Source organism: Bos mutus, chromosome 3, assembly GCF_027580195.1.
Source record: "Bos mutus isolate GX-2022 chromosome 3, NWIPB_WYAK_1.1, whole genome shotgun sequence".
Taxonomy (NCBI): domain Eukaryota; kingdom Metazoa; phylum Chordata; class Mammalia; order Artiodactyla; family Bovidae; genus Bos; species Bos mutus.
The window spans coordinates 74,973,059-74,987,640 of record NC_091619.1 but is presented as its reverse complement, the minus strand read 5'-3'; the positions used below and the strand labels follow the sequence as shown (position 1 = coordinate 74,987,640).

Sequence of the window (14,582 nt, the reverse complement as noted above, 5' to 3'; positions counted from 1 at the left end):
CATGGGATTTTCCCAATTAGTGTATAATGAGGCTCAAGGTCCACTGGAAGACAAATCTTCTGTCATCTTGGACGTAGTTGATTCTAACAGTTTTAGTCATGTCCTATGGCCATACCATTCTTTGACCATTCTGCCCTCTTCCCTGTTTCCTGCTCACCTCATAGTGTAGCCGCCGGACTTTGCTCATGGCTGGCAGGCTTGATTGCTTCCCGCTGATGTTCCGAAAAACCTGAAAGACCATGAAGCACAGAAACAGGAAGTACAGGCAGAGGCAGATCCCAGCCACTATGATGAAGGCCATCTGATGGTGTCCAGTCAAGGAAATGGTCAGCTTGCCAAGGATTCAAGCACTTCACTCAAGAGTGACACTCCATGGCTCCAAATATGTAGGCAATTTTCAGGAGGATAAAATATTAAAACCTGGCATTCTAATATCAACATTAGAGAGATTTCTTGACATAAAAGTACCAATGAGTGAAGAATGTTCCAAATAGTTTTCTAAGCTGGATAACACAAGGGACAGAACCCTGTTTTAGATATATAGACTCTAGGGTCCACCCTAGACCTACTAAATCAGAATCTGCCTTTAACAAGGTCCTAGGGAGAGTCATATGCACAGTAAGTTTGAAAAGCACTAAAGTATTGGATATTGGTTGTAAAATATTGATCAAGAAGAAAGCTGCATTAAAATCACCACAAAAGTAAAGATACAGGTGCCCAGGTCCCACTGCACATCTACAGAATCAGGTTTTCCAAGGGCTAGGAAACCAAGTATAATCATGTTTGTGAACCATTGGCCTAGTATCCAGATTTTTATAAGGAGGTTGAGGTGCCCTGGAATTTGGAGAGCATGGAGTGGGGGTTGGATGCAGTAGCAGCAACTACACTATAACGGATGCTGAGCATGAGGCTGAAAGTACTGAAGTGAAACCTTCAAGATGAAGTTCTGTGGCAATCTTCTCTCAACACAAGAAAAATCTTGTCAGATGGAATGGGGAGCGAAGGACATATGGCCAAGGTGGGAGTTGAGGGTGGGGGCAATATACTCTGAGGTTGATCTTCAAAACTTAATCTGACTATTAGCAAGGCTTGGGGTGGAGTGATCTGACTTGGGAGGCAAATGACCAGACTCCAACTTTTTTCTGCTATGACTCCAGGCCAAGCAGCATATTTTAAGAAAAAAATTAAACAAGGATGAACTCAGTATTTATATTTCACTAAAGTGAAAGTGTTAGTCACTCAGTTGTGTCCAACTCTGCGACCTCATGGATTGTAGCCCACCAAGCTTTTCTGTCCATGGAATTCTCCTGGCAAGAATACTGGAGTGGGTAGCCATTCCCTTCTCCAGGGATGGAATTCGGGTCTCCTGCAATGTAGGCAGATTCTTTACTGTCTGAGCCACCAGGGAAGCTCCATATTTCACTAAATAATATATTTAATGCAGTTTCTCTTTCTTTCCTTGGAGAAGGAAATGGCAACCCACTCTGGTACTCTTGCCTGGAGAATTCCATGGACAGAGGAGCCTGGCAGGCTACAGCCTATGGGGTTGCAAAGAGTTGGACACGATTGAGTGATTAACTACTACTGCACTCCTTTCTAAAATCAATGGTGCCTTCAAATGAAGGGAAGAGTTACTTGCTGCAAGACTTGACTAATTATTTGCCTCCTTGGACCTCCAGCATTACTAAAAAATGAGGGGTTGAAGCAGACTAAGGATCATAAATAGTCCTCAGGTGGTACAGCTAACTTTTTTTGGTGGTGGGATGGTAGAAATGGGGAGCTCAATTCTCTCATCTTTAAAGCAATGATACTTTTGATCTAGTTTACTCACAAAGTTCTTGCGATACTAAGAAGCCAATGTAAAGACCATGGCCGGACAAAGCTTATTTATCAGCATATGACAAGATATTCTCCATCAAGAAAGAATACAACTCAAGCCTTTCTCTCCTCTCCCTAGGACAGTCTTTTTTTCCTGAAGCACTTAACATATTATAGAGGAAGATAAAATGTTTAAATCCAGCATCCTAAAAGGGATAAGCTAAGATTGTCGCTTCTGCTTCATGAAGATGACTCAGAGAGTTTATGCCAACCAACCAGAAGCCTGGGTGACTCTTCTGGAACTAATCACCTTAGCCTTATCTCCACTTGGTCTTGGAAATGAATAGCAGCGGCATGGGATGCCAGCACACCAAGGTCACTGTAAGAAGTCTGGCACACAGACGACGTCAGTAACGGGGGCCCTGAGATGAACCTCCGTGGCTGCAGGGAAAAACCAGTCATGCTTCAGTCTGTGGTAAACAAGTACATAATAGAGCATTTAGACAGGCAGCAGCAAGACTAGCCACTCCGATCCCTCGGCTGTGTGGACTTGCTGCAACCTCCTTGTTTTGCCTGCTCTCACCCAGGCTTGAAAGCGAGCATTAATTCTCCTCATTATTTGCCTTAATTGTGCTGTTATCATTGGTCTGAAGATCAAAGCCCCGGCTGAGTACACATGGAGAGCATCAGTGAGACTTAGAAAATGATCTTGGGGACCAGGCGGCTACGGGAAGAAATAAAACCCTGAGCCCATCAAGGAAGGATACAGCCAGTTCTGTTCCGACATCTGTAGTCCAGATACTGTAGAAGGGATTCGTGAGTTGTACCCCTCTACAAAGAGAAATGAGACGGAAAGGCAAGACACAATTAATACAGAGGCAAAGGGGAGCTTTCCTTTCCATACACTCTCAGCTTTTCAGCCAGAGGGGTGGTGTCTGTATTCAGACTAAGTCGCAGAGGATGTAGAGAGAAACAGAGTTTGAAGAATACGATTAGCTCAAATATTTTGTATCTCTAAAGAGCTCTGTCTCTTAATCCCAGTGCTAACCTGAGGATGTGGTCATGTCCATGCTTTCATCCTACAGGCTCCCAATCACCTCCTCCGCCTTTTCAGAGACTTTTTCTAAAGAGCTGAGAGTGAACCTGGTGACATGCATTTCCGTCCAGAGTTCCACAGGCCCCCTGCTTACCTCTCACACATGTCAAATATGAAAAGGCAGAAAGAGCCAACAGCAATTGGTCCGACTTGCTTCCAATACCCTGCTATATGATTCCGCTCATGCTGGTCCTGAGGAAAACCAAGTTGAGAAATGAGAAAAAGATAGGGGAAAGCAAAGCAGTTCTACAGGTGAGTCAGTCATCCCACAATCCTTGCTGCCTATCTGCTGTGCATCAAATCATGATATAGATGAAAACAACAACAGCAGCAGCACAGTGCTAACAAATGGAAAACATTTCTCTCAATTGCACATAGTTTTTGATTTTTTAAAAAATTACATCACAGAGACTTATCAATTCTTTCTCAACATCTTCCAGAAATTATCTAAATAACTGATCCATTTGTTCTTTTGCTTTCATAAATACTTTGACCTAACCACCAGATCACTGGCCCTCACCTCTTAATAAGGTCTTCAGCTAAGGACAAAAGATGTTGGGAGTAGCGGTTTGGGACTTCAAAGGGGATGAAGGCAATTCACATGGAGATAAAAAAGCAAACGTTTGGTAAACAAATGTTTGCTGGGCCATGCTGAGACAATAAGACAGGGTGTAAACTGATCTTTAAGGCCCTGCCTTGAGTTTTCCACCACCACCCAGCCCATATGCTTTGCAGATACCTCTGGTGATAGCTCTTTTCAGGGAAACAGGTCATCTACCAAAATTCGTTTAGGCAGTTAAGGGGAAGGTCAAAGTTTCTTCCTGTCTTTTTTTTTTTTTTTTTGCTCTACTGGGTTTTCATTTCTGCTGGGCCTTTGCTCAGTTGCGACAAGCAGAGGCCACTCTCTAGTTGTCATGTGTGGGCTTCTTACTGCGGCGGCTTCTCTTTGGCGGAGCATGGGCTCTAGGGCACGAGGGCTTCAGTAGTTGCGGCATGTGGGCTCAGTAGTTGTATCTCCCGGGCTCTAGAGCACAGGCTCAATAGTTGTGGCACACAGGCTCAGTTGTTCCAAGGCGTGTGGGATTTTCCCACATCAGAAATTGAACCCATGTCTGCTGCACTGGCAAGCTGATTCTTTACTACTGAGTCACCAGGGAAGCCCTTTTCCAGTCTTTTGAACCTTGATTGTTTTCAGCTAGAAATAATTCATGCACCAAAGAGATATTTTGATTTGTGGTAGCAAATTTTGCTCCCTTACATACCTTAGGGAGTAGAAGTTCTGTGATCCACAAAAGAACCCTTTCAGATTTAAATTTCGATGTGACTTATCACCAGTCTTTTTTAAGGTGGGATAGTTCCCAGAAGGCAAAATAAAGACTCGAAAGCATTAAAATATGTCAAGTGTAAGAGGTTTCTTTCAGTTAGGAAAACAGACAGTCCCCTCCATTCCCATGCATGCTGACGAGAACTTGTGGTCAGTGCAGCTGCTGGAGGACCCCCAGTGCCACCCAGCTGTAAGGAAAAGCCTCTTTTTCCTCTCACTGCTCTCCTGGAAGGGCTGCAAGGCTTCAGAAGCCATATAATGGAATTTAAAATAGTCCGTGCTACTACGAGGCTCATGTGCCTAACCCAAGGACCAGGCTCCAGCTGGCATATCATCCTAGCCACAGCGTGACGGCTGCACCATTCTTATTTTTATCCACGGTATCATCAATCCCTCTATTTGGTGTCTGTGCAAACTGACACCAGAGAGGTCAGCATTTCTGGGTAACAGGGGTTACTAGGCCACCTGAACTCACTGCCAGCTGGAAAGTGCCTGGCCCACATTCTCTGGTGGTTACCTTGGTCCTGGGGACAAGCAGAGCTGGAGTCCAAGGGCAAGAAATGTTGATAATCATTAACGTTTGCGCATCTACTTTATGCTAAATATTTACTCACATTATCTCATCTAAACCTCACAAAAACCCTACACTAATATTAGCCTTTAAAACCCATTTTATAGACGAGGAACCTGAGATTGAGAGCAATTAAGTCACGTGGCAGCTAGTTTATAAGTGGTGATGCACTTACCATCATGTGCTCACCACAGAAGATGATCCAGAAGGAGAGAAGCATTGCGTAGAAGATGCCCTGTCGGATATCACCAAACAAGAGCATCCAGGTCCAGTCAAACCCAATGGAAAACCACTCCACTGGGATGTTGATAAAAGTCATGGAAATCCCAAGGGCAAAGATGACTCTGATGGTGAGAAAACATGAGGAAAACTGTTTTATTTACCTGGAAGGCAAAACATTTTTAATTTAAAGATCAAAACTCAGTTTTGGGAAATGAAATGCTCCATATTGGCACTGAAGCCATGTGATCAGTTTCTTTGCTCTCATTGTAATGTGTATCTACATGCAGAAGTAAGTGTCTTCTTTCATTGGCACGACTGCAGAATGAAGGACTGTTACATTAATCCTTCTACACAGTAATTGAACCTAACCTGAATGCTCTGAACTTTATCTTGGTGCCATCTCAGATCAAGTGCTTCCTAAATGTTTTCACCCTCCCTTGCCTTCTTACACAGACCTCATTGAATATACCAATAATTATCCTCTCTTACCTATTCAGGGTATCATTAACCTGATCATTAAGAACACTCATTATTATGATATTCTCAGCAACTATGAATTATACAAGCATTTTAATTTCAATAACACGTGACTTCAAATGATATGAAATACAAATTATTTTAGCTGCTTGTTTCATTTTTATTTTGCTTTTCTCCCATTAATTGCCACTCCCTATCAAAATTTCATTTATTTTGTTACTGATTTATCCATACTTTCATTCATACCCATGTGTTATTAAACACAAATCATGTATCAGGCATTTTGTTAGGGCCATGGATACCTAAATGGATAGGACCAGTTCTTTCCTTTATGGATATTCAGTAGCTGAACCAGATAAAGTGTGATAAGCAATATGATAGACGAGTACAACAGATTGCTACCAGGACTTCTTACTTTGACAGAGACAGAAATTAAGCCGAGTTGTAAATCAAGGTTAGGGAGGTGGAAGGGCATTCCAAACAGAGGGAAGAGCCTGGATGAAGCCTAAAAGAATCTGAAGCATTTGGGGATCTGACTATGGAACATATCAGGAAATGATAGGCCATGAGACCAGAGAAATATATATAAAAAGGCTGAGCTGGTAAAGAAACTTGCATACCTTTTTAGAGAATTTGATATTTATCCTGAAAGGACTGAGGATCCAATAAGAAGGTTAAAAAATGGAGCAGCATCATTTCATTCATTCATTCAACAAATTCATATTTATTGAGTTCCTACTGTGTGCCAGTCACTATTCTAGATGCTGGGGACATAGAAGTAAACAAAGTAGGCAATGATCCTGCTCTAGTGATGCTTGTATTCAGAGGGGATGAGCAGAGGGGTAGAGAGGGAATGATAATAAATAGAGAATAAGTATTATGAAGAAGTATAAAAAAAGCCAAGTGGGAGAATGGAGTGTGATGGGAGGCAATTTAAATAAGGTAGATGGGGGAAAGCCTATAAGACAGAAATTATACTAGGGCTGAAGGAAATGAGTCATTGAGCCACAAAGATATCTGGGAAGAAGCATTTCAGATGAAGAGGACAGCAAGTGCAAAGGCCCTAAAGAGAGTGCATGCTGGTCATTTCTGAGCACCATCAAGGTGGATGGCCCATGGTGAAGAGAACAGGAGATAAAATTAGAGGTGGTGAAGAGCCAGATCACCGAGGGTTTATAGGCTAGAGTAAAGGAAATGAAAAGCCAACAGAGAGCTTTGAACAGAGCAGTGAAGTGATCTAATTTCTACTTAAAAGAAAAAGCCTGGCTGCTGTGTGAATAGACTGCAGGAAATAAAATGATGGAAATAAGAGGTGCAGTTAAGAGGCTATTTCAATAATCCAGGTGAGAAATAAGAAATCAGGGTTAGATCAGGGTGGTAGATATGGAAATGGTGAGAATTTCCTGGCATGTTGGAAGAGGGGTGTGAATAAAAGTGGAGTAAAGGATGCCTCCTACATATCTGATCAGCTGCTCCTAAGCAGCTGAAAGGACAGAGTTGCTATTTTCTAAGATGAAGATACCCCAAAGAGCAGCAAGTTTGAAGTGGGAGGAAAACAAGTGTTTTTCTTTGTATGTGGTACATTTCTATGTAAATGAAGGTGTTAATGGATGGAATACTAGGGTCCAGAGTTGGGAGTAGCTGAAGCTGACCATGTACACAAAGAGCATCAGAGTACAGAAGGTTTTTAAGACCACAAGACTAGATGAGATCACTGGGGAAACAAACGTAGCTAGGAAAGAGAAGAAGTTCAAATGTGGCAGGAAGGGGACCCCTTCCAGGGCCCGAAACTGGGCTCTTGTCTAACACTTGGAAATGAATTATCCGAGGAGACACATGTGCTGGCAAAGCAAGAGATGTGTCTCTTCAGACAATTCATTTCCGAGTGCTAGATAAGAGCCCAGTTTTGGGCCCTGGAAGGGGTCCCCCTTTCTGCAACACAAAGACAGAGCCTCAGCTCCGAAGCTTAAGAGGTTGGAAAGATCACTGGAAACAGCCATGGAGAATGACTGACAGTCAGCAAAAGAGAGAATAACAGTGAGAATGTGGAAGAGGCTCTATGAAAAAAAAAAAGGGACTGATCAGCTACACCAAATGCTGACACTTCAATTCAGTTCAGTTGCTCAGTCTGTCCAACTCTTTGTGACCCCATGGACTGCAGCACACCAGGACTCCCTGTCCATCACCAACTCTTGGAGCTTGCTCAAACTCATGTCCATCGACTCAGTGATGCCATACAACCATATCATCCTCTGTCATCCCCTTCTCCTCTCGCCTTCAATTCTTCCCAGCATCAGGGTCTTTTCCAAGGAGTCAGTTCTTACCATCAGGTGGCCAAAGTACTGGAGCTTCAGCATCAGTCCTTCCAAAGAAGATTCAGGACTGATTTCCTTTAGGATGGACTGGTTGGATCTCCTTGCAGTCCAAGGGACTCTCAAGAGTCTTCTCCAACACCACAGTTCAAAAGCATCAATTATTTGGTGCTCAGTTTTCTTTATAATTCTACTCTCACATTCTGCAAGGAGATCCAACCAGTCCATTCTAAAGGAGATCAGCCCTGGGATTTCTTTGGAAGGAATGATGCTGAAGCTGAAACTCCAGTACTTTGGCCACCTCATGTGAAGAGTTGACTCATTGGAAAAGACTGATGCTGGGAGGGATTGGGGGCAGGAGGAGAAGGGGATGACAGAGGATGAGATGGCTGGATGGCATCACTGACTCAATGGACGTGAGTTTGAGTGAACTCCAGGAGTTGGTGATGGACGGGGGGCCTGGCATGCTGCAATTCATGGGGTCACAAAGAGTTGGACATGACTGAGCGACTGAACTGAACTGGAGAAACCACAGCCTTGACTAGACAGACACTTGTTGGCAAAGTAATGTCTCTGCTTTTTAATATGCTGTCTAGGTTGGTCATATCTTTTCTTCCAAGAAGTAAGCATCTTTTACTTTCATGACTGCAGTCACCATCTGCAGTGATTTTGGAGCCCCCAAAAATAAAGTTGGTCACTGGTTCCATTGTTTCCCCATCTACTTTTGAAGTGATGGGATCGGATGCCATGATCTTAGTTTTCTGAATGTTGACTTTTAAGCCAACTTTTTCACTTTCCTCTTTCACTTTCATTAAGAGGCTCTTTAGTTCTTCTTTGCTTTCTGCCATCTGTGTATTTGAGGTTATTGATATTTCTCCCAGCAATCTTGATTCCAGCTTGTGCTTCATCCAGCCCAGCATTTCACATGATGTACTCTGCATATAAGTTAAATAAGCAGGGTGACAGTATATAGCCTTGACGTACTCCTTTTCCTATCTGGAACCAGTCTGTTGTTCCATGTCCAGTTCTAGCTGTTGCTTCCTCACCTGCATACAGATTTCTCAGGAGGCAGGTAAGGTGGTCTGGTATTCCTATTTCTTTAAGAATTTTCTACAGTTTGCTGTGATCTACACAGTCAAAGGTTTTAGCATAGTCAATAAAGCATAAGTAGATATTTTTCTGGAATTCTCTTGCTTTTTCCATGATCCAGAGGATGTTGGCAATTTGATCTCTGGTTCCTCTGCCTTTTCTAAATCCAGCTTGAACATCTGGAAGTTCATGGTTCATGTACTGTTAAAGCCTGGCTTGGAGAATTTTGAGCATTACTTTGCTAGCGTGTGAGATGAGCAATTGTGCGGTAGTTTGAACATTCTTTGGCTTTGCCTTTCTTTGGGATTGGAATCAAAACTGACCTTTTCCAGTCCTGTGGCCACTGCTGAGTTTTCCAAATTTGCTGGCATACTGAGTGCAGCACTTTCACAGCATCATCTTTTAGGATTTGAAATAGCTGAACTGGAATTCCGTCACCTCCACTAGCTTTGTTCGTAGGGATGCTTCCTAAGGCCCACTTCACTTTGCATTCCAGGATGTCTGGCGGTAGGTGAGTGATCACCATGGTTATCTGGGTCATAAAGATCTTTTTTGTATAGTTCTTCTGTGTATTCTTGCCACCTCTTCTTAATATCTTCTGCTTCTGTTAAGTCCATACCATTTCTGTCCTTTATTGAGCCCATCTTTGCATGAAATGCTCCCTTCATATCTCTAAGTTTCTTGAAGAGATGTCTAGTCTTTCCCATTCTGTTGTTTTCCTCTACTTTTTTGCATTGATCACTGACGAAGGCTTTCTTATCTCTCCTTCCTATTGTCTGGAACTCTTCAACCAGACGGGTATATCTTCCCTTTTCTCCTTTGCCTTTCGCTTCTCTTCTTTTCTCAGCTACTTGTAAGGCCTCCTCAGACAACCCTTTTGCCTTTTTGCACTTCTTTTTCTTAGGGATGATCTTGATCCCTGCCTCCTGTACAATGTCATGAACCTCCGTCAGTAATTCTTCAGGCACTCTGTCTATCAGATCTATTCCCTTAAATCTATTTGTCACTTTCACTGTACAATCATAAGGGATTTGATTTAGGTCATATAGTGGATGTGACCTAAATGCTGACAACGAGTCAAGAAAAGTGAGGACTGAGGACTGGATTTGGAAGATGGGGGTCATTGGTGACCCTATTAAGAACAATTTTAATAAGGGGTAGAAGGGGCTCAAGAAAAAACAGGGGAAGACATATACACAAGATTTTTGAGGAATTTTGTTGTAAAGATCAGCTGAAAAATGATGCAGTAGCTTTGAGGGAAAGTACAAAGAGTTCTAACTATGAATGGGGATGGAAGAGTGTATTTGTATATTAATGGGAATAATCCAACAGAAAACAAAAAGTCAATACTGTGGGAGAGAAAGGGGCTATCTCTACAGGAAAAGCATCCTTGCTGAGAGGTGCTGAGAGGGGTTGGGATTAGTGAGCAACAATACAGTTCATCCACTGTATCAGAGAAATGTATCTGATGCAGAATGTGAAAGAGCAAAGATAGAACAGAGAGCTGGAAATATGAGAGCAGTAGAACCCTTAGGATTTAACAATCATTTGCATGTAAAAGCTGAAGGAGAAAAAGGAGTCAAATCTCCAGTCCAAAGAACACACTGACCACTTGAACTAGACTCCCAGCAACAGGTCCACGGCAGGCTGTGCCAGTGTTTCTTAAGAGTGCTGCAAAATCAGCTCTTACTTTTCTAGGAGGACTGGGGGTCGAGACATCATGGTGATCCTCCTCCAATACCACACCATAATGATGAAGATGCTGGGTGTAAGGAAGGTCTTCATGGCAAACCACACCTTGGTGAAGCCTCCATTCTGGTGAATTCCCTAGATAGAGACCAATCATAATTTTTTTTTTATTTTTTTTTTTTAATTCAATCATAATTTTTAAGGTCAATATATCTTGGTGTTATTTTCTACCAGCAGACGCATTTTGAAGAGCAGTAAGTGGAGATCTTTATTGCTGAACTTCCAAGATCAAGAGCTTTAACATTCACAGCAGGTAACGCCCTCACACTCCCCTCAACCCCTCCTCAGGCACTGTGTAAAACTAAATCAAAAGGCATGAAGATAGCCTCACTCTATCGTAAGGGAATGATTAGGAACATGACCAATGATTTTTCTCCAAGGTTTTCATTGAAAAATTGGAGCTATCTTAGATGCCCCAAATGACAGCACTGGCATAATGTGTTAAGGTGAATACATACTGTGGAAAGCTAAGCAGTACCGCAAAGTATATTTACATTATATTTATAATATACCATTACATTTAAAAAAGCAAAGAATGGAAGAGTTAGTTGAATATGATCCCCTCCCTTTTTTTAAGAGAAGGATTGAGCTCAGTCTCTCAGTTGTGTTTCTTTGTGACCCCATGGACTGTAGCCCACTGGGCTCTTCTGTCCATGGAATTTTCCAGGCAAGAATACTGGAGTGGGTTGCCATTTCCTTCTCTAGAAGGGGACAATTTAAAATATATTCATATATACACACACAGAAAAAAATCAAGAAGGAGATAATAGCAAAACCTCGAAATGGTTATTTCTCAAGATGGTAGGATATTACAGATAACTTTCATGTTCTATGGTGTGTTTATCTGTGCTTATAATTTTCTACAATAAATGTGCAGTTGCTTTTTAGATTTAAAAAACCTAAAATAGGTTTAAAAAATCTACTCCACATTATACTTTTTTCCCTACTAAAAAGACAAATTGTAAGAACCTATACCACAACTGTGATCAATCAGATTCACTTACCACCAGCCGAATATCCTTTATCTCTCCAATCCCAACGTTGATTTTCTTCTTCTCATTCACAGGCAGTCGGATATTTAGAAGGTAATACTTATGAGCCACGGACCCAATTTCCATGAAAGGAAGGACATCACATTCATAGTAACGGCCCTCATGTTCTAGGGTCTGGAAGAAGAGTAGAGGGTTTGAGGCACGGTCACCATTTCCAATAAACTGTGTCTGAATTGTCTTGCCTTTGACTCATATCACCAATTCTAAAAAGCTAAGGCTTAAATGTATACTTCAGAGGTACACATAATAGGGTGCTGCTGCTGCTAAGTCGCTTCAGTCGTGTCCGACTCTGTGAGACCCCATAGACGGCAGCCCACCAGGCTCCCCGTCCATGGGATTCTCCAGGCAAGAACACTGGAGTGGGTTGCCATTTCCTTCTCCAATGCATGAAAGTGAAAAGTGAAAGTGAAGTCGCTCAGTCGTGTCCGACTCTTATCGACCCCATGGACTGCAGCCCACCAGGCTCCTCCGTCCATGGGATTTTCCAGGCAAGAGTACCGGAGTGGGGTGCCATTGCCTTCTCCACACATAATAGTGTACATGGGTTTATATAAGCTGCCACCCTCCCTCCCCAAAATAAAACCCAGCCACATTTGAGGTGGAACCAGAAATCTCAGGTAACGAGCAGGGGTTTCTTCTATTTCAACACCTTTCTCAGCTCTGCAATCCTTATTACAGCCTCACATCAGACTAGCCTGGTCTATAAGGGCTATAAGAACTTTTAATTTGCAGCATACTATCAGATACTGTATAGCTTTGTGGAACAGTCAACTCCTTAAATGTTCAGGAGGAAGTCCTTGCTAATATCCATCACATTCTTGTATCATGGTCACTAATAACTATGTAAATATACATAGTTTTGGCCTGTAGGAGATGCTACAACAAGCACGAAATACCTACTTTTTATTGATTTGACCAAAAAAATAGAAGAAGCAACTCAAAGAGCCTTGGAATTTGGGGAAGATACAAAGAGATGAGGGGAATAATGAGATTAGGTTGAATGAGATGACCACTTGGAATTTTCTGCCTTTAAATCTTTCTAACTGCCCAAGAGACAAAATGGCAGAAGGGAGCAGAAACTAAATAAACATTTAACACAGTTTCTAGGAAGTCCTTTTTACCTTTTAAAGCTGGCTTAAAACTCAATTTTAAAAAATCTAAGATCATGGCATCAGTCCTATCACTTCATGGCAAACAGAAGGGGAAAAGGTGGAAGCAGTGACATATTTCCTCTTCTCGGGCTCTAAAATCACTTTAGATAGTGACTGCAGCCATGAATTAGAAGACGACTGCTTCTGTGCAGGAAAGTCATGACAAACCTAGACGTGTGTTAAAAAGCAAAGACATCACTTTGCTGACAAAAATCTGTATAGTCAAGGATACGGACTTTCCAGTAGTCACGTGTGGATGTGGGAGTTGGACCATAAAGAAGGCAGAGCACCGAAAAACTGTGGTGCTGGAGAAGACTCTCAAGAGTCCCTTGGACTGCAAGAAGATCAAACCAGTCAATCTTAAAGGAAATCAACACTGAATATTCATTGGAAGGACTGATGCTGAAGCTGAAGCTCCAATACTTTGGCCACCTGATGCAAACAGTGGACTCACTGGAAAAAGATCCTGATGCTGGGAAAAATTGAAGGCAGAAGGAGAAGAGGGCGACAAAAGATGAGATGGTTGGATGGCATCACCGATTCAGTGGACATGAACTTGGGCAAACTCCAGGAGATGGCGAGAGACAGGGAAGCCTGGTGTGCTGTAGTCCATGGGGTCACAAAGAGTTGGACATAACTTGGCAACTGAACAACTACAGCTAGGAAGGCCTCCTGGACTTCCTGCCAAGCAGTTTAAGAGGTACCAGCCAGCACATGGCAGTGGGAGATTGGTGAGTAGGGGCACAGCTTGCTTTTGAAAATGAAATTCTGTTCCAACTCCACAGGACACAAGGCTTTGTGGCCTAGCTGAGGGGTGGGGGAAGCTCTCAAGTATGGGCATAGAGAAGCATGAGCTTCAGCAACTGAGGATTCTTTCCCAATGGACCAGACAAGTGTCTGCCTTCATGCTGGGTTTGTATTCCAGCTTTAATGTTTGCCTGGTACCTTCTGATGAAGTGATGGAGGGATGGAATTTGGTATTCCTAAGCTTGAATTCTCAGGGCCTCCAAAAGTTTTTGTAAATCTTCAGAGCAAAAAGTCCAGAGGAGAAAGGAAGATAAGAAGGAGTCTGTTCCTCTGTGATCCTGGGGGTGGGGATGGGGGAGTGGTTTACTAGACAGTCAGAGCTCAAGAGTGTGCAATAAACAGACCTTCGTGCAGGGACAGAAGACACAAATGACAAAAACAGAGGTAGAGCAGGTACAGATCTGGTTTACGTGCTTCCACTCTTTCCTTTCCTACTCATGATAGACATCATTGATCAATCATGATTGTTTTTCATTTTCTAAGATCTTAGGGGCTCTTATCAGAATGACCAGCTGATTAGACATGGCATTTGAAATTTTAAAAATTCTTCTGTAGAAAGAATCCTTCTTTTCCAAAACTCAGCTGCAAGTTGGATAAGTCTGTATAGATCTTTCTCTCCCTTCTGCTCCCTTCTCTTCTACTTATAAATCAAAGCAGGAAGGACTCTGCAAAATTGCGGAAAATACAGTATAGGCTCTAATTCAGCCTCAGATGAAGCTGAACTAAGGAGGCTAATTGCCTGCTCTTGTAACAGCAAAAAGTGGATATTCTGATGTGTTTCCAATAAGCTAATTTACAGAAATTGAGTTTGAAGGCAACAAAACTTGTCTTCAAACAAGTTGTCACGTGTCTCACCCAAGGTCCCAAAAGTCGTGGCAGAATTGGGTTGAGGACATGAGTCTTGCAAGTCCAGC

General features: G+C 42.4%; 1 protein-coding gene across 4 annotated transcripts in view; it reads right to left on the bottom strand.

The window, feature by feature from the left end:
* WLS (Wnt ligand secretion mediator) overlaps window positions 1-14,582 on the bottom strand; it is a 116,696-nt gene that overhangs the window by 26,620 nt on the left and 75,494 nt on the right. For all 4 annotated transcript variants that reach the window (XM_070367864.1, XM_070367862.1, XM_005895774.2 and 1 more), the window contains 6 exons: window positions 11,663-11,824; window positions 10,600-10,736; window positions 4,985-5,153; window positions 3,009-3,106; window positions 2,586-2,649; window positions 158-301 (listed from right to left, as the gene is read on the bottom strand). In XM_070367864.1, coding sequence (XP_070223965.1) covers window positions 158-301; window positions 2,586-2,649; window positions 3,009-3,106; window positions 4,985-5,153; window positions 10,600-10,736; window positions 11,663-11,824 — 774 coding nt within the window. The remainder of the gene's footprint in view (window positions 1-157; window positions 302-2,585; window positions 2,650-3,008; window positions 3,107-4,984; window positions 5,154-10,599; window positions 10,737-11,662; window positions 11,825-14,582) is intronic.